Genomic DNA, 23742 nt, shown 5'->3' on the forward strand with positions numbered 1-23742 from the left:
GCCCCTAGCACTCTTGTCTCTACCTTACGGTAAGTCACAGGATCCACCCAATTAGCAAGAGTAGCTTTCTTAAGAATCATACAAGGTGTATGTAGTTTACTTGTCTATTACCCTTGCTTGCTGCCACAAAACAAAGTGTAAAGTTTAATGGAAAACTTGTAGCATTATATAACTCAGGCTGCTGGTGGGTGCGCCGAGAGCACGGGGCATCCATGTAACACTCAGTAGCTGTAAACAATGGCAGCACTGCAGAATTTGAATGTACTGGCATGGGAATAGGCCAAGATCTAACTATGGCCCATTGTGGTATACTTATCCCCAAATCTAACATCAGCATCAGGAGAATCAGAGCCGTTATCTTGCAATCTAGCTTCATTCTTCATGATCTACACCAGCTGCATGGGGACCCAAATTGTATTGTCTTCACCCTGTGGAAAAACACAGACAGCTCCCCTCCCCGGCCATGGCGGGGGTCTATCGCGTCCCTGACCTTGGAGAAGGACAGCAGCCATCTTTAAATTTGCTGCTGCAAGTCCTGCATTAGTAAGGGAACCTCCCAAGCCATGACAGATTCCTAACAATTCTTGTAATCCCTTGGCTCTCCAAGGAGCAACAGCTGCAAGGCATTCAGCTGTGGCATTTTCAAAGATCATCTGTTCAATTAATGGCATTGCCTGCTCTGGTTCCCCAAAGATTCTGCCAGCGGCCTCAGTCATGCGGGCCACAAAGTCAGAGAAGGACTCAATGGTCCCCTGAGTTATTTTGGACAAATAAAGATTACTGCCTTCTCGCCTGGGGAGAGACTTCCAGGCCTTAACAGCAGCTGTCGCTATTTGTGCGTATACCTGCCAAGGGTGAGCGGTCTGGTCATTGGCATGTGCGCCAACTCCTGCCAGCATGTCAAAAGTCCATAATTGTTGACCCTCAATGCTTGCATTTGCTCTGGCTTGTGCTTGTAACTGCTCATGCCAGAGCACTTTCCATTCCAAATATTGGCCCATATTGTTAAGTACCGCCTTCACTGTGTCCTGCCAGTCTCCTGGTGTCATAGCAGCTGCACTTAACCTCTCCACTCGGGATATGGTAAAATTAGCCCCAATTCCATATGCACGTACTGCCTCAGCTAATTCTTTGACCTGCCTATACTCTACTGGGGCGTGAACACGTGCTCCTTCTGCCACTTCAAAGACCAGAAATGTCAGCTGTAGCTGTCTCCGATCTCCTGGGCTGAGAAATGAATTAGAGACACTGCCCGGGGCATAGGCCGGAGGCAAGGGCAGGGCCGAGGGACTCAAAGTCTTTCTTAGTCTTATCTCAGAACGGTTATTTTTTGCATAGGCAGCTGCCTCCTGCTCTAGGCTCTCTTCCTCTCCTTGCGTTAGGTCTTTCTGGGAGCTGCTAAGGTCTATGGCGGCAAGCTCTTTAATGGGGTATAGGGGGCTCTTTTTGACCTCCACTCTCTCTTCACCAGCTGGTGAAGGGTCCTTAACCTTAACAGGCCCTGCAGTGGCCCCTGTTCCCTTTGAGTACTCTTTTCTTTGACCAGGCTCCTTGGCCTGTCTCTGCTGCCCAGGCTTTTTTGCCTGCTTCTCCTTTCCAGGATCCTTGGCCTGATCTTTTTCCCCAGGCTCCTTGGCATGATGCCAGCTAACATGCTCTGTTTCTGATACCCTGGAGTGGACCTCTCTTGAAACCTCTTGACCTGCACTACTAGCTGTGCTGCGAGCTGGATCCCCACAACACAAATAAGCTAAAAGCAAAAACAACACAAGCAAGAGGCCAACTAGTGCAGCAGCGACAATGGGTGACAATCCACTCACAAGGAAGGCTTCCACCCCAAACATATCTCTCAGAGATGTACCTCGATCCTGTAGTCTTTTAACCCGCCCCGAATCTCGGGGGTCTCTGCGGCGTCTTGAAATTCCCGGGTTTCGGCACCAGATATTCCGGGCCTCTTCCATGTCCCCTTTGCCCGCGAAAGAGACATGTGAGGCAGTGTTCAGATGGTTACTACAATGAGGTTTTATTCTTGTATCAGCAGAAGCGGAAAGACACCAAGCCCAGAAAAGGCACTGCTATATGTACCCTAGAGTGGCGTGTTCACTTCTGATTGGCTGTTCACTCATCACCCCTATTATGCCCCGGGATGGGCAGTGACTTTGGCGTGATTTTGCCTTTTGCACCTGCGCAGTTAGTTGTTTACTTGTGGGAGCACAGGATGCCCGTGCCATCTTGTAATGGCAAATGCTGTCAAGCTCACTGCGGCTCCTAACAACCTGGGATCTGCTCAGTGCTCAGGCCCAGACCGGAAGGAACTAGTGTTTAGACCTTGCTTTGTTAACAACAGATCTTGGGGAGTTTCTAAATTGTTTAATTATATTCCTTCTCTTTCATGAAGAGATTTGTTGCCACATGAATCCTGAGTCCAGGTTTCCTTCATAGGTAAAGTCACCTGTTCAGTGTCAACAAAGGAGGCAAAGTATACCAGTAAAATAGATGTCTCTCTGCTCTTGATTTATTTGACTGAAAATCTATCAGAGAGAAAAAGAGTTGATCTCTAGCTGTTCTCATTTCTCATTTGCTCTGGACTCTCCTCCTACAACACTCACCCCCTCTTTTTCAACTCACCTGCATTCAGTCCATACATGTAAACAGCTAGCAACACTCAGAACAAAAGATGGCTCATCAATTCCAGTTGCCTGCATATGGCAAACACAGGAGCAAACCTTGCTTCTGACTTTATACTTTCCCTTTCTGCTCCTCCCACTTTGTCTGTTCATATACACTTCTTCCACAGTGAATTCCCCTTGTCCTAAATTTCATAGAGTAATTCAACACATTAGAAACATCTGCCTTAGAATGTTCTATGGTATCATTCTCAAAATATAGATTTTTGAGGAACTTTTGTTTTTGCTAACATGACAGCCAATCTGAAAACTTTTCAACTTTTTTTATGTTTAATCTCTGTGTTTTTCTCTTTAAGACATAAAATAGTAAAGGGATAACCATCTATTCTTTTGAAATAATTGACTTTGTGCAGTTATAGAACTCATTACATATGTATAGAAAACTAGGAAATAGCAATTCAAAAGACAAAAATTATTTTCTTTTTAAGCATTTCACCAAAGTAACTCTAGAGAAATGGTTTTACATTTGGAACCTAATTTAGGATAGAAATGCATGATTTTTTGATTATGATTTTTCCATCATAGCAGAATCTCAAATCAGAACTATCACAATCCAATACACATACATTTCTAGGAAAGAAGGGGCCTTTTATAGAATGATATTTGTGGCTAGTAGTTAGCCCATCCTTGAATTATTTATCTGTTTCCTGCTTTGTTGAAAAATATTCTTCTATTCCTCTTTACTGTGGTCATAACTTTTCACGAAGCCAAGGCAGATATGTCCCTGAATATTCATGAAATTATTGAAATGATGATAAACATGTACATAATGAGTGAGACATGCTCCAAAGATTTGCCTTCTGTTGCATGCTAAAGGACATTATTGTCTGAGGCCAGAACATCTCACCCTATGTAACACCTGTGACAAGCATCAGAAGAAACCCATTATTTCTTTCTTGCTCAACAAGATAGTTATTATGTCCTGTGGTTCTGGTCACTTGTACTGAAAATAATGTTTTATGATTTTTCTCAGGACCAGGACTGGTATTTCACCAATAGTATTAGGTAGATTGAAGCAATCTTTAAAAAAATTACCCATGGTAAAAGACTTACAAAATGACACCACTGAAATTAAAGCACAAGTCTTCTATATGAATACCATATTTTAAGTTTGTTGGCAATTATCAGTGATTCGGATAAACATAGACCATATAAAGTATTCAATTTTATATGCAACACACAAAACTGAATAGATATAGCAATATATTCGCATTTTCCTCTTTATTTAAAAAAATCAGTTCATAACTTGTTTAAAATATATTCACATCAATTTAATAAATGTGAAATTCCAAATCGCAAAACTACCAAGTAGTAATTAGTGAGGATTGTTCTAAAAACTCCATCTGTGGCAAACAACACTTAATATGCATGTTTATTCATCACATACCATAACAATAGCATGTTCCTGACCTCTTTGAGTATTTTTTTGTTCACACACATGGAAGACATGAATGTTAGAAAGCTCCTGGCTGAGAATCTAAGAGAGTATAGAGAAGCACCCAAAGTAAAGTAATAAAAAGATATTTTGTGTATGAAGGAAAAAGCCTCTCTCTCTCTCTCTCTCTCTCTCTCTCTCTCTCTCTCTCTCTCTCTCTCTATAATTCCTGGAAGAATCAAGATCTCTGATTCCTGTCAGAGGTCAAGATCTATTCAAATGATCTCATAAATACACAACTTTCTGTATTGTTTATATTCTTTAAAAATCACTTCATAAAAAAAAAAAAAAAAAAAAAAAAAAAAAAAAAAAAACCTTTCCTTGCTTCAATATTCATTTGTTTTTTTAAGACTAGGTTTCAGGAAGGCCAGGCTACTTCTTCTAGTAGCCAAGGACAGTCCTGAATTCTTAACTCTTCTAGTTCTACCTCTCAACAGTGGCAATATAAGCATGCACCATGTTCAGAGCTCTAACATTTAAAAAATAAATAATTGTTGTCAATTAACCTACAGTAGTTTTACATTCATATTGTTGTATGGCATTTCAATACTTTTTGAATATGCATTTATCAAGTTTTGTATTGGCAAATCTGTCATCTTAGATGTGTTTTGGAATATTTGAAAGATTATTAAGGACTATGGCTAATTTGAAGTTAGGCTAAATGTATTTTTGTGATGATTTTGTGTATGATGTGGCCATGAGCCTATGGTGGCCAGGGCAGAATGTGTTGTGAATGGAAAATGTTACCTGTAGAATCTAGTATTGAAAAACTTGTTCCCAAACTGTTGGCCCTTTTGAGGAGGCTATGGAATCTTTAGAGAGTGTAGTCGTGGTGGAGAAAACATCACTCAGGACAAGATTTGAAGTTTTATTGTGTGGGTACCCTTCCTATTCTTTGTCTCTGCTTTCTGTGTGTAGATGCAATGTGATCTCTGTATATTCTTAGTTTCACACTGAGCTCCTGCTCATGCTGATGCTATGCCTTTTCCTCATGTTGGATTGTATCCTTTTTTAAAGTTACAATAATTTACAATAAACCCCTTTCTCCTCTAGTGTGATTTTAGCCATAGTATTTTATCATAGTATCAGAAATGAATTAATGTTGTACATTGTGGTATAACTTAGGTAGTATAAGTTAAAATTTTATTCTGTGGCAAATCATTCCCACCACTCAGCTTCCATTGATACCATTACTGTTAAATTCACTAGACACTCTTTGTAGATTCTCAGGATGATGATACTTATTTTAATTCTTGAATCCACATTAAAATGTAGATACCAAGGGAGAGTAAATGAAAAGATAAGCATTGTAGAATGTGTGGGGGGTGGGGGAGTCTGGAATCAAATCTTTTTTCTTTCTCAAATTCTTTAAGATCTGATTGCTTAGAGCTACTCATATGGTACGTTTTGGGGTGTTAAACAGTACCAGTAAAGCATCAGCAACACTCACTTAAACTCTTTTCTTTTTGCCATATATCCTTTCCTTGTAGAGATTTAACAAATTGCCTACTTAGTATTTTTTAAAGGTTTATGTTTCTGCATTGAGCATCTTTTAAACTGTTTATTTTTACCCAGTGACATGAGACCATTTGCCTAGGAAGCCTTAAAAATTAATAAATAATAAATTAAACTTGGACAATTATTTTGCTTGGTTCAGAGAAGAGGCTTCTGTGATATCTTAGTTACAGTTTTATATTTTTAAAGAGACACCATGACCATGGTAACTCTTAAAAAATTATTTAATGGTGGTTGGCTAATAGGAAGAAGGCAAGTGACATGGTACTGGAGAAGAGTCTGAGAGCTCTCCAACAATGCCACACATTCTTCAGGAATAACAAACCTCCTTAAAGTGCCACTGATTATGGGCCAAACTTTCCAACACACAAGTCTATGTGAACCATAACTATTCAAACCACCACATTTCACCTCATGCCCCATAGGCTTATAGAAACAACATAATGCAAATTGCACTTGTTCTAACTTAAAAGGTACCCATAGTCTACTACAGACTCAACAATGTTTTAAAGTTCAAAGTTTAACATCCCTTTTGAGAGTCATGCAATCCCTTAACTGTCATTTCCTATAAAATAAAAATGAAAAAGTAGATAACATGCTTCCAAAACATAATGGCTCAGGATATACATTATCCTTACAAAATGAAGGAAAGCGAAGATAGTGAAGGTATACTGGACCACAGTAAAACTAAAAAGTAGCTGGGCAAACTCAAAACTCTGGATCTCTATGTCCAATCTCAAAATATTCTTCAGGTCTCAATTCCTTTCAGATTTGTTGGTTGCAGCACAGCATTTTCTCTGTTAGCATCTGTCCTTGTCAGGTATCCTGAGAATCTGGTGAATCTCAACTCCTGGGGTATCCAAAGGTGAATCCAGAATTCACCTTCACAACTTCACATGATGACTTTCTCAGCCCTCTATGCAGGGTCACCACTGCCACACAGCTGGCCTCAGCAACTTTCCTTAGTCACAAAGAAAGATTCAATAATTTCTTTCTTCTATCCTTGAATCTAAAGCCAGAAACATGGGCCAAGCCTGTCAAGTTCTGCTGCTTACTGTGGCTGGAACATAGCTACTGTTAAATTACTTCTTCATCAACTTCCTGTTTTGGGTGGTTTTCATTTCTGCCTAAGCTTAGATGTCTTGGAACATGCTCTGCATACCAGGCTGGCCTTGAATTTAAAGATCTGCATGCCTCTACTTTCTGAATGCTGGGATTAAAAGCATGTACTATAATACCTAAACCTAAGCTTTTCTTTAATCCCCTTTCACAAGTTGGAAGCTTAACTGGGTAGACTTCACATTTTGCAACAGAACACTTTGGGAAAGCCTTTTATTGTGGATAGGATCAATCTTCCTCTTCTAATTTTTCTTTTCTCACTACTTACTTTTTCCCAGTCCCCAAATCCACCAAGCAGCTCCTGTTAACCCATAAGCCAGGCCCCTGAAAAAAAAAAAAAAAAAAAAACAAGCAATATTGCACACAATTTCTTCTTCCATTGTTCCTTCAGATCTAACTCCTCAGTCTCATCCCAAACTCTGCAGCAAAACACCTGTGGCAGCTTTCCCTGCCATCCTGCTCCCATCTCTTATGGCTCCACAGATCTCTCCCATCTCACCTTTCTCAACTGGCTTGTTGCTTTCACCCCCCAACCTTAACTCCAGCAGGCACCACTTGCCAACTAATGGCTGTTCCTTCCAGGGAATTTGTCCTGCCTATAAGTTTTGTAGGATAAATTTACACCAGAAAATGAGGGAAAGGCTAACCAATGACTGGCCCAGCTTGAGACCCAGGTGATGAGAGCAGTAGAGCCCACCATTGACAAAATTAATGATATTCTGCTGTACTTCCAGACAGGTTCCTCACATAACTGTCATCTGACAGACTTTAGGCAGCAACTGATGGGAACTGATGTGGAGACCCACAGCCAAATATTAGTTGGAGCTTAGGGAATTCTGTGTTAAACAGGACAAAGGTTTGAAGAAACCAAAGACATCACATGAAAACCTACACCTAGAGAATCAACTAACCTGGGCCTATTGGGGCCCACAGAAACTGAATTGACAGAGAACATACATGGGACAGACCTAGACCCTCTGCACATATGTAACAGTTGCATATTTTGGACCTAATGTGAGACTCCTAAAAGCATGAAGAGGGGCTGTCTGACTCTACTGCCTGTGCTTGAATCTTTTTCCCCTAACAAGGCTGCCTCAGCTCACCACAATAGGAGATTTGCCTAGTCCAACTGTAACTTGCTATGTTCAGCATATTGATATCCATGAGAGGCCTCCTATTTTCTTAGGAGAAAAGAAGGACTGAAAAGACGAGGAGAAGTGAGGAGAGAAAGACTGGGAGAAGAGGGGGAGGAGGGAGGGAAAGCTTCAGTATGAATATAAAGTAAAAAAATAAGTTAGTTAATTAAAATGTGGAAAAACACTTTAACTTAAAACTTTAAGTCATGTTTATCAAAGCATAATTTATATGTAGCAAAATCTAGCTGTATTGCCTATGGAGTTTTATGACTTTTGAAAAGCAAATGATTAAACAATTATTCATAATCAAAATTTAGAATATTTCTGACCATTATAGTGCTTATTAAATGGGAAAAGGGAAAGATACCAGGCCACACACACACACACACACACACACACACACACACCAATCTTACTCAAACTTCAAGAAGAGGACTTTGCAAATTCATGTAAGGCAGTTACTCGAGTGGTCTTGGCACTGTACTGACTAATCAGTGGTAATAATAAATGACTCTTTACTGGTAGAAAATTATAGTTAAGGAGCAATAAAAAGATTGCCCTCAGTGTGAGAGTTTGGGCAATGAACTGATGTGTAGGTACCAGGGAAGAACATACAGGACATTGAAAGGGTACCACATCTGCTTTTGTGAGACCTCCATGGCATAACTAATACTTTTGACTCAGGTTAGGATTACCAATAAGAGGGCTGATTCCATCTACACTCTTAAAGGGTAGGGAGTTTTAATTTTCTAAATCCCACTGGTTTAAGGTCTGAATTCTCTCAGTGGATTAATGGAAGAAGATGCATAAACCACTAGAGATAGTATTGGCACCTATAGGAAATTTACTTTCTTTCCCTCATAATTTATTTTTTATTCACATTATATTCCAAATGCAGCCCCTCCCTCCTCTTCTTTCAGTTCTGCCCTGACATGTGGCCCTTACAACCACTATTCAGTTGTTGTAGATTGTCCTGGTGCTGTTATTTTTTATTAGATATTTTACTTATATTTCAGATGTTATCCCCTTTTCCCATTCCCTCCCTAGAAACCCCCTATCACATCCCCCCTCCTCTTGCTTCTATGATTTTTATGCTAATTCTGCTTCCCCAAGAGGGGAATCATGTACTAAGGTGAACTTTCCCCTGCTGAATAAAGATTTTCAGAAGCCACTCATTGAGAGAGTAGGTGGGAATTCTGGGTTGGACAGAGGAAGAGAGAAAGCAGGAGAGGGGCTTTTACATGGGAGAGTGAATGGAGAACAAGATATAGGTAGGGAAGGCCCCTGGTTCAGGTGGCAGATCCCAAAGAATCTGCTATCAGAGGATTTGTCACTTAGAAGAGGTTACAAATTAGCATGCTAGTTACTGTGCCCAGTGATTGTGTTACATGTTGATTCTAAACTAATTTTGTGTGATATTTTCCTTCCCATGGCAATTCAACTAGGTTCCAGAAAGTAAGGTACTGCAGCAAAGCATAGGTTGGCAAGAAGCACACCACAACTAGCCATGGAAATTTGGAAGGGTGGTGCTGGTGTGGCAGTGATCTGCCATTGGAACTTAGCTAGTCAGGTGAAGAGATTTTAGAGCTCTGTGTCAGAGATCTCTGTATTCATTTTCTGTATCCATCCCTCTCTGGTTCTTTCCAGCTTCTGACTACTTTAAATAAGGCTGCTATAAAAGTACTGTATGTGTCCTTGTTATATTTTGGAGCATCTTCTGGGTATATGCCCAGGAGTGGTATAGCTGTGTCCCCAGGTAATGCTATGTCCAATATTCTGATGAACCCCCAAACTAATTTCCAGACTGGTTGGATCAGCTTGCAAACCCACCAATAATGGAGGAGTGTTTCTCTTTCTCCACAACCTCACCAGCATCTGCTACACCTGAGTTTTTTATCTTAGACATTTTGACTGGTGTGAGGTAGAATCTCAGGGTTGTTTTGATTTGCATTTCTGGGCTGACTAAGGATGTTGAACATTATTAGGTGCTTTCTGGCCATTTAAATTTCCTCAGTTGAGAATTCTTTGTTTAGCTCTGGATCCCATTTTTAGTAAGGTTATTTGGTTGTCTGGAGTCTAATTTCTAAGGTTCTTTGTATATATTTGTCCTCTATCCAAAGTAGGATTGGTAAAGATCTTTTCCCAATTAGTTGGTTGCTATTTTCTTCTATTGACAGTGTCCTTTACTTAACAGAAGCTTTGCAATTTTATGAGATCCCATTTGCCAATTCTTGCTCTTAGAGCATAAGACATTGGTGTCCTGTTCAGGAACTTTTCCCCTCTGCCCATGTGTTTGAGGCTTTTCCCCAACTTCTCTTCTATTAGTTTCAGTATACCTGGTTTTATGTGAAGTTCCTTTATCCACTTGGAATTGAGTTTTGGACAAAGAGATAAGAATGGATCTATATGCATTCATCTATGTGGTGACTTCCAGTTGATCCAGTACCATTTGTTGAAAATGCTGTCCTTTTTCTACTGGGTGTTTTTAGCTCCTTTGTGAAAGATCAGGTGACTTGTGTTTGTGGGTTCATTTCTAGGTCTTCCCTTCTATTCATTTGATCTTTCTGCCTGTCTCTGTACCAATTTCATGCAGTTTTTATCACTATTGCTCGGTAGAGCAGCTTTAGGTCAGGAATGGTGATTCCCCCAGAAGTTCTTTTATTGTTGAGAATAATTTTTTTCTATCTTGGGTTTTTTGTTATTCCAAATGAATTTGCAAATTGCTCTACCTCTATGAAGAATTGATGTGGAATTTTGATGAGGATTGCATTGAATCTATGGATTGTGTTCTGCAAGATGCCCATTTTTACTACATTCTGCCAATCCATGAACATGAAAGACATTTCCATCTTCAGAGATCATCTTGAATTTCTTCAGAGACTTCAAGTTCTTGTCATATAGATCATTCGTTCACTTGCTTGGTTAGATTCACACCAAGGTATTTTATATTATTTGTGTAGATTGTGAATGGTGTCATTCCCCTAATTTCTTTCTCAGCCAGTGTATACTTTGAGTAGAGGAAGGCTACAGATTTGTTCAAATTAATTTTATATTCAGCCACTTTGCTGAAGTTGTTTATCAGGTTTAGCAGTAGCTCTTTAGTTGATGCTTTGGGGGTCACTTAAATAAACTACCATATTATCTGCAAATAGTGATATTTTGACTTCCTTGTTTTCTATTTGTAGTCCTTTGACTTTCTTTTGTTGTACAATTGCTCTGGCTAGGATTTTTAGTACTATATTAAATAGGTAGGGAGAGAGTGGGCAGCCTTGTCTAGTCCCTGACTTTAGTGGGATTCCTTCAAGTTTCTATTCATTCAGTTTGATGTTGGCTACTGATTTGATATATGTTTAGGTATGGGCCTTGGATTCCTGATCTTTCCAGGACTTTTATCATGAAGGTATGTTGAATTTTTCAAATGCTTTCTCAGCATCTAGTAATATGATCATCTGGTTTTTTCTTTGAGTTTGTTTATATAATGGATCACATTGATGGATTACCATATATTAAACCATTCCTGTATTCCTGGGATAAAGCCTACTTGATCATGAAGAATGATTGTTTTGATATGCTTTTGAATTCGGTTTGCAAGAATTTTATTGAGCATTTCTGCATCAATATTTCTAAGGGAGACTGGCCTGAAGTTTTCTTTTTTGTTGTGTCTTTGTGTAGTTTAGATATAAGCACAATTCTGGCTTCATAGAACAAATTGGGTAGCATTGCTTCTGTTCCTATTTTGTAGAATAATTTGAAAAGAATTGGTATTAGGTCTTCCTTGAAGATCTGACAGAATTCTGCACTAAAACCATGTGATCCTGGGCTTTTTTTTGATGGGAAGACTTTATTGACTGCAGCTATTTCTTTAGGGGTTAAGGGATATTTACATGTTTTATTTGGTTCTGATTTAACTTTGGTACCTGTTATCTGTCTAGAAGATTGTCCGTTTCATCCAGATTTTCCATTTTTTGTTTAGTATAGGCTGTTATAGAAGAATCTGATGATTTTTTGAATTTTCTCAGTTTCTGTTGTTATACCTATTTTTCCAGTTCTGACTTTATTAATTTGGATATTAACTATATACTTTCTGTTTAGTCTGGCTAAGGGCTATCTATTTTCTCAAAGAACCAACTCCTGGTTTTGTTGATACTCTGTGTAGTTATTTTTGTTTCTACTTGGTTGATTTGAGGCATAAGTTTGATTATTTCTTGCCTTTTACTCCTCTTGGGTGTACTTGCTTCTTTTTCTTCTAGAGCTTTCAGGTGTACTATCAAGTTGCTAGTGTATGCTCTCTCCAGATTCTTTTTTTAGACACTTAGAGCTATGAGTTTTCTTCTTAGCATTGCTTTCATTGCATCCCATAAGTTTTGGTATGAAGAGACTTCATTTTCACTAAATTCTAAAAGTTTCCACTTGTATGTGGGCTTTCCATTGTTTTTGTTATTATTGAAGATCCTCCTTAGTCCATGGTGATCTGATAGGATGCAAGGAATTATATCAGTCTTTTTGTATCTGTTGAGGCCTGTTTTGTGACTAATTATATGTTCTATTTTGGAGAAGGTACAATAAGGTGCTGAGAAAAAGGAATATCCTTCTGTTTTAGGATGAAATGTTCTATAGATATCTATTAAATCCATTTGGTCCATAACTTCTTAGTTTCACTGTGTCTCTGCTTAATTCTGTTTCCATGATCTGTCCACTGCTGTGAGTGGGGTGTTGAAGTACCCCACTAATATTTTGTGAAGTAGAATGTATGCTTCGAGTTTTACTAAATTTTTCTTTCTGAGTGTGGGTGCCCTTGCATTAGGAACATAGATGTTCAGAGTTGAGATTTCATTTAATAGATTTTTCCTTTGATGCATATGAAGTATCCTTCCTTATCTTTTTTGATAGCTTTTAGTTGAAAATTGATTTTATTCTATGTTAGTGTGGCAACTCCAGATTGTTTCTTGGGATCATTTGTTTGAAAAATCGTTTTCCAGCCTTTCACTCTGAGGTAATGTCTGGCTTTTTCAGTGAGGTGCATTTCCTATATGCAGCAAACTTCTGGACCCTGTTTATATGAACAGTTTGTTAGTCTACATATTTTTATTGGCAAATTAAGTTCATTGATATTAAAAGATATTAAGAAAAAATGATTGGTGCTTCCTGTTATTTTTGTTATTAGAAATGTTATTAGAAATTCTTTTGGGTTTGTTTAAAGTTTTCTTTCTTTCTCTAGGTTGTAGATTCTCTCCTTATATTGGAGATTTCAAACTATTATCCTTTATAGGGCTGAACTTGTCAAAAGCTATTGTGTAAACTTGGTTTCATCATGGAATATCTTGGTTTCTTGGGTATAGTCATCTGTGTTGGCATTTGTGTTCTTTTAGGGTATGTATGATATCAGTCCAGGATCTTCTGGCTGTTATATTCTCTAGTGAGAAGTCTGGTGTAATTCTTATAGATTTGCCTTTATATGTTACTTGATCTTTTCCCCATACTGCTTTTAATATTTTTTCTTTGTTTTGTGCATTTGATGTTTTGATTATTATGTGACAGTAGGGATTTTTTCCTGGTCTGGTCTATTTGGAGTTCTGTAGGTTTCTTGTATGTTTATGGGCATTTCTTTCTTTAGGTTAGAAACGTTTTCTTCTATAATTTTGTTGAAGATATTTACTGGCCCTTTAAGTTGGGAATCTTCACCCTTATCTATACCTATTATTTTTAGAATTGGTTTTCTCATTGTGTCCTGGATTTCCTAGATGTTTTGGGTTAGGAGCTTTTTGCATTTTGAATTTTCTTTGACAGTTGTGTCAATGTTTACCATGGTGTCTTCTGCACATGAGATTCTCTCTTCTATCTCTTTTATTCTGTTGGTGATGCTTGTGTAATACAACTCCTGATCTCTTTCCTAAGTATTCTATCTCCATAGTAGTCTCCCTTTGGGATTTCTTTATTGTTTCTACTTCCATTTCTATTTATTTATTTTTCTGTTTTTTTTATTGGATATTATATTTACATTTCAAAATTTTCCCCCTTACACCATTCCCCCCACCACCCAGGAACCCCTTAACCCATCCCCCTCCTCCTGCTTCTATGAGGGTGTACCCCCACCTACCCCCACTCCCACCTCCCCATTCAGTGTTCAGCCTTCATGGGACCAAAGATCTTCTCTCCCACCTATGCCCAACAAGGCCATCCTACACTACATAAACAGCTGGAGTCATTGGTCTCTCCCTATATGCTCCTAGGCTGGTGGTTTAGACCCTGGGGAGCTCTGGTTGGTTGGTATTGTTGCTCTCCTCATGGGGCCACCAACCCTTTCAGCTCCTTCAGTCTTCTACTTCCGTTTTTAGATCCTGGATGGTTTGTTTAATTCCTGCACCTGTTTGGTTGTAGGTTTTTTTGCAATTATTTAAGGAATTTTTGTGTTTCCTCTTTAATGGCTTTTACCTGTTTACTTGTTTTCTCTTGTATTTCTTTAAGAAAGTTATTTATGTCCTTCTTAATGTCCTCTGTCATCATCATGAGAAGTGATTTTAAATCTGAATCCCGCTTTTCAGGTGTGATGGAGGGTCCAGGACTTGGTATGGTGGGAGAACTGGGTTCTGATGATGCCAGATAACCCTGGTTTCTGTTTCTTATGTTCTTGTGCTTCTCTTTTGCCATCTGGTTATCTCTATTGCTACCTGGACTCACTGTATCTGACTGGAGCCTGTCTCTCCTGTTATTGTGCTTGTGTCAGAATGACTCAGAGTCCAGCTTTGACTGTGGTCCTGAGATCCTGGGTTGAAGAGCTTCTGGAACATAGGCTGCCTCAGAGATTCTGAAACCCTATGATCCTGGGCATGTAAGAGCTCCTGAGAATCCAGCTTCCTCAACTGCTCTGAGTGCATCAGATTCTCCATTGCTCTGAATGTAGTGATTCCTCTGCTACTCTGAGTACAGTGGTACTTCTAGGATGGGTCTGAATATGGTGTCTTCAGGGGAGCAGACCAGGTGGGAGTCTGCCACAGCAGAAAAGACCAAGTAATAGTTGTTTAATTTCCATAGCATCACACTTAGAAACTTTTGTCATGTCCAATCTCTGTAAATGAAACCCCATATAAATGACTTATTTAAATAAAAAATGTTTTTAAGCTAGAATTTTATGAAGTGACTTGGAATTTGCTGATAATACACAACAAAATAGTAATAAAAATAGCAAATATTTGATGACTTAAGAATCCATGATTCTAGGCTGAAGAGATGACTCTCAAAGATAGAGAGATATTAGTAGTACATAAGCAGAGGTCATGAGATCAATTTCTAAGCTCCAAAAGAAGAGGTTTACAGCTAAATGCAATGGCAGGTCCCTTGGAAACAAAACACTCTTCTCACCTCTGAAAGCACTACAAATGGAAAGGTATACAAACCACCAACACCACCCCTACTGTTGCTACTAGTAGTATTAGTAACACTATCTTTTTAAAAATCGCCTTCACAATTCCACAACAAGTTTTATTCTATGACCACATTCAGTAATTCACATATAGAACAACAAGAACATAAACATCATTGTTCATATACTATTTAAAATTTTGAAAACTTATTTCTATGGGAACATTCCTGGAGGGAAACTAGCCATTTTCTCCTGGAATGCTTTATTGAAGGCTTCAGCTTGGACTATTGTAAAGTGATTCTTCCAGTCCCCAGTTGTGCCTGGAAAATGTGAAGCAGACACATAGGAGGATTAATAATGGTCTTACCGCTGCTCTAGCTCCTCCCATCATGTGCTCCTATCATCAGTTTGATAAAGACCAAACATTTAATAAAGCAAACTATCATTTTCTGTAGAAACCTTCTTAATCACTAAATTATATATACAGATTTCTTCCTCTGTAGAAATTATGTTCCATCTTTTCCTCTCTCTCAAACTATATGCTAGACAATCAAACAGGAGCAAAACTGGATTGACATTTTTATTTATCCAGATTATTCATGCTTCCCATCAAACCTGTTTCCATCACACTAACTCAACAGTGTTTATCATTTCAATGATCCAAACAGACTTCAATTGTGCTGTTTATATTTTAGTATTTACTTATAGAAGTTCTTCACAGCATGCAAGCAACTTTTAAATAATATCTTAAGGTAAGTTTTACTTTTGTGTGTGTGTTCACATGAGTGCTGCAGATACACACAGTTATGAGCAGCATTTCAGCTGTCATAATTTTCTCACCAGATATAGAGGACCCAAACATTCTCAGCTAAGAACATAGCAAGACTTCAGTCTTATTCAGCCATAGTGTTTTGTGATGCATGAAGATTTGTATAATTTTATCCCCTGTCCTTTATACCACTGTCTCTTCTGACCATACATTGGTTTTCATCACAGGGTCTTCAGTTTTAGTCTTAGAAATTGTACAACTGCTCATAGTATGTTGTTTTCTCCTTCACCCCTGTGGACAAATATCTATTATATAATAACATCTTGCTCTTTATCTTATTATTAATGATACTCTAACCTTCTCTTTCTTTCTTTTCTCCATTTACAACATTTGATTCATATGCTTTTTATTGATATTATATTTACATTTCAGATCTTATCCCCTTACCCCATTCCCCCCACCACCCAGCAACCCCCTATCCCATCCACCCTCTTCCTGTTTCTTTGAGAATGTGCCTCTACCTACACCCCACTCCTACCTACCCACCATTGAATTCCTCCCCACTCAGTGTTCAGCCTTCATGGGACCAAGGATCTCCTCTCCCACCTATGCCCAACAAGGCCATTCTCCCCTACATATACAGATGGAGTCATGGATCGCTCCCTATGTGCTCCAAGGCTGGTGGTTTAGACCCTGGGAGCTCTGGTTGGTTGGTATTGCTCTCCTCATGGGGCCACAAATCCTTTCAGCATTCAGTCTTTTTTCTAACTCCTTCATTGGGAAACCCTTGATCAGATCAGTGGTTAGCTGTGAGCATTTACATCTGAATATGTCAGACTCTGACAGACCTCTAAGGAGACAGCTATACAAGGCTCTTGTCAGCATGCACTTTCTGACATCTACATCATTGTCTACCTTTGGTGACTGCACATGAGATGGATACCCAGGTGGAATGGTCTCCAGATGGCCCCTCCTTCAGTTTCTCTCCTACACTTTGTCTCCATATTTGCTCCCTTGAGTATTTTGTTACTCATTTTAAGTAAGACTGAGGCACCCACACTTAGTCTTCCTTCTTCATGAGCTTCATGTGGTCTGTGAGTTGAATCTTGGCTATTTCAAGCCTTTGAGCTAATATCCACATATCAGTAAGTAAATATCATGTGTGGTCTTTTGTAATTGGGTTACCTCACTCAGGAAGATATTTTCTAGTTCCATCCATTTACATAAGAATTTCTTGAATTCATTATTTTTAATAGCTGAGTAATAATCCATTGTGTAAATGTACCACATTTTTTATATCCATTCCTCTGTTGAAGGACATCTGGGTTCTTTCCAGCTTCTGGCTATTATAAATAAGGCTGCTATGAACATAGTGGAGCATATGTCCTTGTTATGTGTTGGAGCATCTTCTGGGTATATGCCCAGGAGTGGTATAGCTGGGTCCTCAGGTAATGCTATGTCCAATTTTTTGAGGAACCACCAGACTGATTTCTCTTCATAGATGAGGAACCACCAGACTGATTTCTCTTCATAGAACATGTTTTCTTATTGTTATCCACAGCATACCTGGATCCTGATAAGCCAAACCAGATCAATGCTGCATGACAAGGATCTCAGCAAATTCAATATGGCTTACCAATGAAATAAATAAGTCTATCTGAGAAAATCACATCTTTGAAGGTACTGTAGAGTGAAAAATTATAAAGGCCATTTTATGAAATATGTGTAGATTCTTTGCCCTTAGAACTGAAAATAAGATTTCAGGCCTTCACTTCCCCGGGGCACATTCCGGGTGGAGGACATTATTCCCTGAATCAAGCCTCAGGCAGTAGGCCCGCCTATGGGTGGAAGAGGCCCAAAGCAGGAAGACACATTTCTGACTACAGATAAAGATGCTGCCACCTAGGTGGGGCTATAGCTGGAAAAAGTAAAGATAGTTAATCTGAAGTAGTTGGTAAATGGCAGGATAGGATACAATGACATTGTAAAAATCACATTTTTGAGAAGAATGCAGGGTGATTTCCACATGACACTAACCATTCAAGGTGGGTTTCTCTGGAATGTTTCACTATTCTTATGTTATGTATCCTTGGCAACCCCTCACCCCATCCCCACTCTCCTAGTTTGTGGTTTTTCCCTTTAAAACCCTCCACAGACTGGATGTTGGGGTCGAACCCTACTCCTGAGCGAGTGCGTGGTAAGACCGCTGGCTGCCAGGTTTCTTCCCTAATAAACCTCTGCTGATTACATCCACATATGGTTTCTTGTGATCTTTGTGTGGTCATGATTTCCTGAGACTTGAAGAAGGGTCTCCCGAGTATGGGGGTCTTCAGTACACATATTGAGTTCAAACACACCAATGTAAAAATCCTGTGTACCTTACAGATGTACATTTATTTTTATTGCTTCTTTCTAAAAATTTCCCCTAAATCATGTGTGTTAGGTAGCAGGATAACACTAATGTGTAGTGGCTTAACTCTTGTTGAAAATGAACTTCCTCATATGTCTGTAGGCTGCAGGTTTCACATCAAGGTGTTGTCCAGACATTTGTTTGATGGCAGGCTTCTTCCTTTGTCCTTAGGCCATCTTCCATTTGTGTCTCTGATTAATGTCTTCTGAAGATAGCAGTGAAAATGATTATTAATCCAAGTACTGTGTCCAGTAAACATACACTGTGCAGTATTTAAGAATGGGGCTTTGGAGGTTTGTCAGAAGATATTTCTTGCACAGGTCTTGATTGCAGCATTTCCTTTACAAAAGTCTCGTCAAACAAACAGTAGCTGGACGATGGTGAACATCTTTGTAGTTTGCATTTCCTTCGGTGTATAATATGGAATTACAATGACTATATTTGCATATGGAAAATAATTGCTTGGAGGTTAAACCCAAATTCATCTCACCAACTTAAGTGATTGAGTCTCCCAGGTAACGCTGACAAAGTAGGTCACCATAGACAGTTAAATATGTTTTACTTCTGTCTCAGGAAAAAGAACATTTAAAGGATACAAGAAAATAAGTCTAGTGAATTGCTCCTGGCTAAGGCAATTCTACCATCCTTTTAACATTTTATGATTTAGGGAATTAAGTTATATAATGTTAAATTATGAAATTGGTTTTAGAATTAATCTTTGATTTGTTCATACTTTGATAATTCAAAAATGGCACCTATCTGATATAGGAATTGGGAAGACAAATATAATCTTTATATATTTTTTCCTTTCAAAATTGTTTCCAGACATATCCATTTCATTGTCCTCTATGATGAAGTCGTGAAGCAAGTGAATAATGAAGTTAGTGTCCCCCATAAGTGACCTGATTTCCAGAGGTACATGGATTACTGGCTATGTGTCACACTAGAATAAAATAAATAATCCCCAAGAATAAAATTTGTCTTCAAATGCAAAAAAAAATGCTACATATAAAAAATAGAAAATTAAATTATAAAAGACTTATAAAATTTGATCAAGTATTTCCATAGAATTATAATTACTGGATGTATGTATGTATGTATGTATGCATGAATATATTCCTCCTATCATCTATGCTATATGACAAACAGTATGTGTGTTTGGAAGAGATTAAATCCAAGTGTGGTCTCATTCAAGACAAATCTTCTTGGAAATCAGAAACAATTGTCCTCATGAAAATTTGTCTTACATTGTATTCTATCTGCTCCAATGTGTCTCTGCTAATGCTTTTGCTTGCTAGTTTTCTTATCCCTTTTTCTATTAACAGAGCTTCTTCATTGCTTTAGATATTTAATAACAGACATTTATGTTCATATACTGTTTTTCCTCTGCCAAATTCTGATTTTTTTTTTTTTTAGGAAATCTGAGAAGCAACTAAAAATACAATTAGTTATTGCCCATATTATTTTCCTGTGCTTGGTGTTCCATACCAGACTAAGATAGGTAATGGAACTGGCTATTTCACTTATTTGACTACAGTCAAACATTTGAGATGTTTTGTTCACAATTTAATATTATTTAAATTCCGTATCCACAAGGACAAGAAACTGTGAATGAGATTATGAAACTTTAAAATAATACCTTCATAACTCTCTGAGTGTGGGAAAAGCAGCTATTGGTGCTTCTTCCCTGATTTTACAAAAACTCTAAAAAATTGGCTTTTTTAACTAAAGGGGGGAGAATTATACCCTCCAAGGTCACCAAAAGCACACCTTGCTTTTGTGGTATTTGTTCTAAATTTTCTGTAAACTGATTTTAAAGATCAGTCTGAAGCAGATTGCCACTGGCTTCCAGTCACTTCCAGGGTATGATGGAGAGACCCGCTAAATAATACTTGGAATGGTCCCGACCCTGTCTTAATTTGGGGTCACAGCTCGGTCTGTATTTTTTCAGAAAAACAAAATGGAGCCTTGATGGTTGCCTGAAAGATTGGTCTGTCAAGTGGACACAGATCTTGAGCCTAATAATTATGATTCTGATGATGAAAATGGCTCAAAATTCTTATCAGCCAACTGATTTAACCTGGCATGTAGCCTCCATCAATACTTAAAGCCACCCACTATATACTTGGTGGCTAGACCTTGTGTCTGATCCCTGTCAACCAGTTGGATTAGATACTGAAACATTTCCACTTTCAACTTATTTCCTACATGGCTTGGATAATCATGTTGCTGTTAACTTTTGAACCTTATGTCTCAGATAGGTTGCCTTCACACAGGATCTCTCTCAACAAGCCCAGCCATCTGTTATGGCAGTTATTCATTGCTATGAAGAATTGTATTGAGTGCATCCTCACAGGTCCTTTGGTCTGAATGTGGTTTTGGTCTATTTGGGAAAGAGTGTGCCAGGATCTAGGTGGAGTTACCCACCTTAGCTGCACAGAACACGGAAGCAGAACTACCTCCTGGGCTTGCCTTGAGATATCTCCAGCTGTGACCTAGAACGGATTATGGATTATCCCACCCATCTCTGGCTGAAACCAGGAGAGGTTGTGGGTTGGGCCTTCTCCTTTAAATTGAGAGCTGAACATTAAAGCTTTGAGCCTTGATCAGAGAACTTTGTCTTGGCTTCATCTCTTCACTCCCTCTGTCCCCCTTTCATTCCCAGCCGCACTTTCAGGTGAATCCAGTTGACTCGTGGCTGCAGGTGGCTACAGTTCTAGTACAGAGAAATATGTCTCCACAGAGTCTGGAGTGCAGGAGTCTGAGGACATCTGGCAACAACAATGTATTCTTCCTGATGTCTTGAACTTTATTGTATAGATACCCATTTTCTTGTGTTGACTGCTGACATATCATTGTGCTTAAATCTGAGTCAATATTTTCTATTATGGGCATACTAATACTATTGGATTAAATACAATCTGGTAACTATTGTGACTTAATTTTACCTATGAAAACTCTTGTTATCGTTATATATTGTTAGTATCTGAATCTCACACACTGGAGAGAAGAACTGAAGGTAAAGGCTGAATGATTTAAATTATGGGTAAATAAAATTAAGCCTACAACTTTTTACTTCCTTAATTTAAAACAATGCTTTTAGTCATTGTTAAGTACATGATCTCAACATCTTTTTTCTACTCTGAGTTCCATCTTACACATCATTACCTAACCAGGTCTGCTTAAGGCTCAAGATCTGATTCATTCTGGCAAAGAAACTCCTTAACTTCACAGCTATAAAACCACACACACACACACACACACACAGAGAGAGAGAGAGAGAGAGAGAGAGAGAGAGAGAGAGAGAGAGAGAGAGAGAGAGACTGCTTCCTGCATAGAGAGGTGGCACAGAAATAGTATTGAAATTCCCCTTCTAGGCGAGACAATTTATAAAAAAAGTGAGAGGTCATGCTCCCAAAGTCAACATAGGTTGGCAAATAACATAAGAGTTTAACACTAAAGAATTTTCTTAGTTCTTTTGGGGTTTATTCTTACCCTACTCTGGGGCAGCAATCTTGACCTGTTCAACATCATTTTCAGCTGTTAATGTAATATTATTTTGTGATTCTATTGTTATCATCTCAGATATATCTTTGGTCTATCCTACTACACTTATTTAATATTTTAGAGTTGAGAATTTTGATACAGAGAACTTTACAATGCCTCACAGAAACATGACTACTTTCCCATTTTTTTTTCATTGAAGTTATTGGACATGACCATCTCCGATCCCAAGATTGTCTCCCAGAATAAATCAACTTTTTAGAGTGTCTGAAGCCCACATCTTTTCTGTATATAATTACCCTATAATGTCTGTGAGAAATTATCAGTGATGAGCAATGACTGTCAGTACATTCACAACAATTTCTTAGAAATTCATCAGCACAACAAGCTCTTAACATGATCTGATATATTGTAAAGCTAAACAATCTCTTTACTTTTTCTCATGAGCTTCAAGCCATTAGGAATCACATCTTTGTCGGTGAGATTAAAATTGGACTTGCTGTTTTCTTTCATGACTTGGAAGGAGCTGTACTTGAGGACCATATTCAGCTCATATGGCCCTAATTTTTCCCTAGGAAGTCACAGATCTTCTTTATGGTTTCCTTTGTATCCTAAAAGAAGAAGAAACAGAAATAAGGGAGATAAACAAAGAGCTCTAATAGAACAGATGCAAAGAAGGGATCTGCAGATGAGAGATGAAAAAAGAGATGTAAAAAAGGGCATTAGCAAATGAGAGAGCATGAATGGGGTTTAGGCAAGAAAAAGCTATGGAACACAGGCAAGAAGTATGCACACACAAGATTTATCTATTGAGTGGGCTTCTAATTTGGCTGATCTTTGGTTCCTAAAAGATAGAGATTGGGCTTTTATTTAGGGAGGAGAAAAAATTAGAGACAGGCTCTCATAGAACCAAGGATAAACTTAAACTTGCTTTGTAGAGAATAATGACCTTGAATTGCAGATCCTCCTGCCTGTATCTACATTGTGCTGTAGTCACAGTTGTGTGCTGACACATTCAGTAAGTATACTGAATTGTTTTTCTTAAGACAGGGCCTCACTGTGTAGTTTTGTCTTCTGCAATGGAAGTTGCTGTGGAGACCAGTATAACTCAAACTCAAAGAAATCAGAGATCCATCTATCTATCCATCTATCCATCTATCCATCTATCCATCTATCCATCTATCCATCTATCCATTTTCCTTCCACATGCTGGCATTGAAAAGTATGTACAACCGTACCTAACCTACACTGAGATGTTTAAAGAAACTTACAGAAATACTTCTAGACAATGATCAAGGGGAATGAACAAATATGCACAAAGACCTCAAGAAAGATGAATGTTTATGCCAGGCAATATTGTTTGCTTAGTGTAACTGAAAACAATACAGCTTTACAAAAGTTTCATAAATATGTTCTCAATATTCATTACTTGGAGTACTTCTGAGAGACTTTGTTTTGAGTAAGCATCTCAGGTTGCAGCTCAGGTGAGCATCAAATCACAAATTTTCTGTCTCAGATCTCCAATTTCAATAATAACTATGTACTACAACAATTAGTTTAATCCTAGAAGATAGTCATTACCAGACAAACTCTTAGAACACCAAAAATTGTACTTTAAATCCTAGCCCTCCTACTGGGGCCAGGAGGTTTCATCGGTTTAAAACATTTTTTACATATTTATCACAGTTTCACTTAATATTTCATATGAATGTAAACAATCATGACAATAGCTGAAAAGAATGTGTTAAATGGTCAAGGAGTTGACTTATGCAAATCTGCACTAGTGTGCACTAGACAGATAGGTAGT

General features: G+C 38.4%; 1 protein-coding gene and 1 pseudogene across 2 annotated transcripts in view; both read right to left on the minus strand.

Moving 5' to 3' along the window:
* Nucleotides 1–382: 382 nt before the first annotated feature.
* Nucleotides 383–23742, minus strand: part of LOC143440321 (uncharacterized) — a 29946-nt gene continuing 6586 nt past the window's right edge. Inside the window, exons 2-3 of the mRNA XM_076926989.1 lie at nucleotides 7025–7080; nucleotides 383–1966 (exon numbers count right to left, since the gene is read on the minus strand). Coding sequence (XP_076783104.1) covers nucleotides 387–1961 — 1575 coding nt within the window. The 5' untranslated portion in view covers nucleotides 1962–1966; nucleotides 7025–7080 and the 3' untranslated portion in view covers nucleotides 383–386. The remainder of the gene's footprint in view (nucleotides 1967–7024; nucleotides 7081–23742) is intronic.
* Nucleotides 15002–23742, minus strand: part of LOC143440322 (sulfotransferase 2A1-like) — a 31341-nt pseudogene continuing 22600 nt past the window's right edge. Inside the window, exons 5-6 of the transcript XR_013108077.1 lie at nucleotides 22370–22546; nucleotides 15002–15572 (exon numbers count right to left, since the gene is read on the minus strand). The product of XR_013108077.1 is annotated as a sulfotransferase 2A1-like (transcript). The remainder of the gene's footprint in view (nucleotides 15573–22369; nucleotides 22547–23742) is intronic.

This window comes from Arvicanthis niloticus, chromosome 29 (assembly GCF_011762505.2).
Source record: "Arvicanthis niloticus isolate mArvNil1 chromosome 29, mArvNil1.pat.X, whole genome shotgun sequence".
NCBI classification, from domain to species: Eukaryota; Metazoa; Chordata; class Mammalia; order Rodentia; family Muridae; genus Arvicanthis; species Arvicanthis niloticus.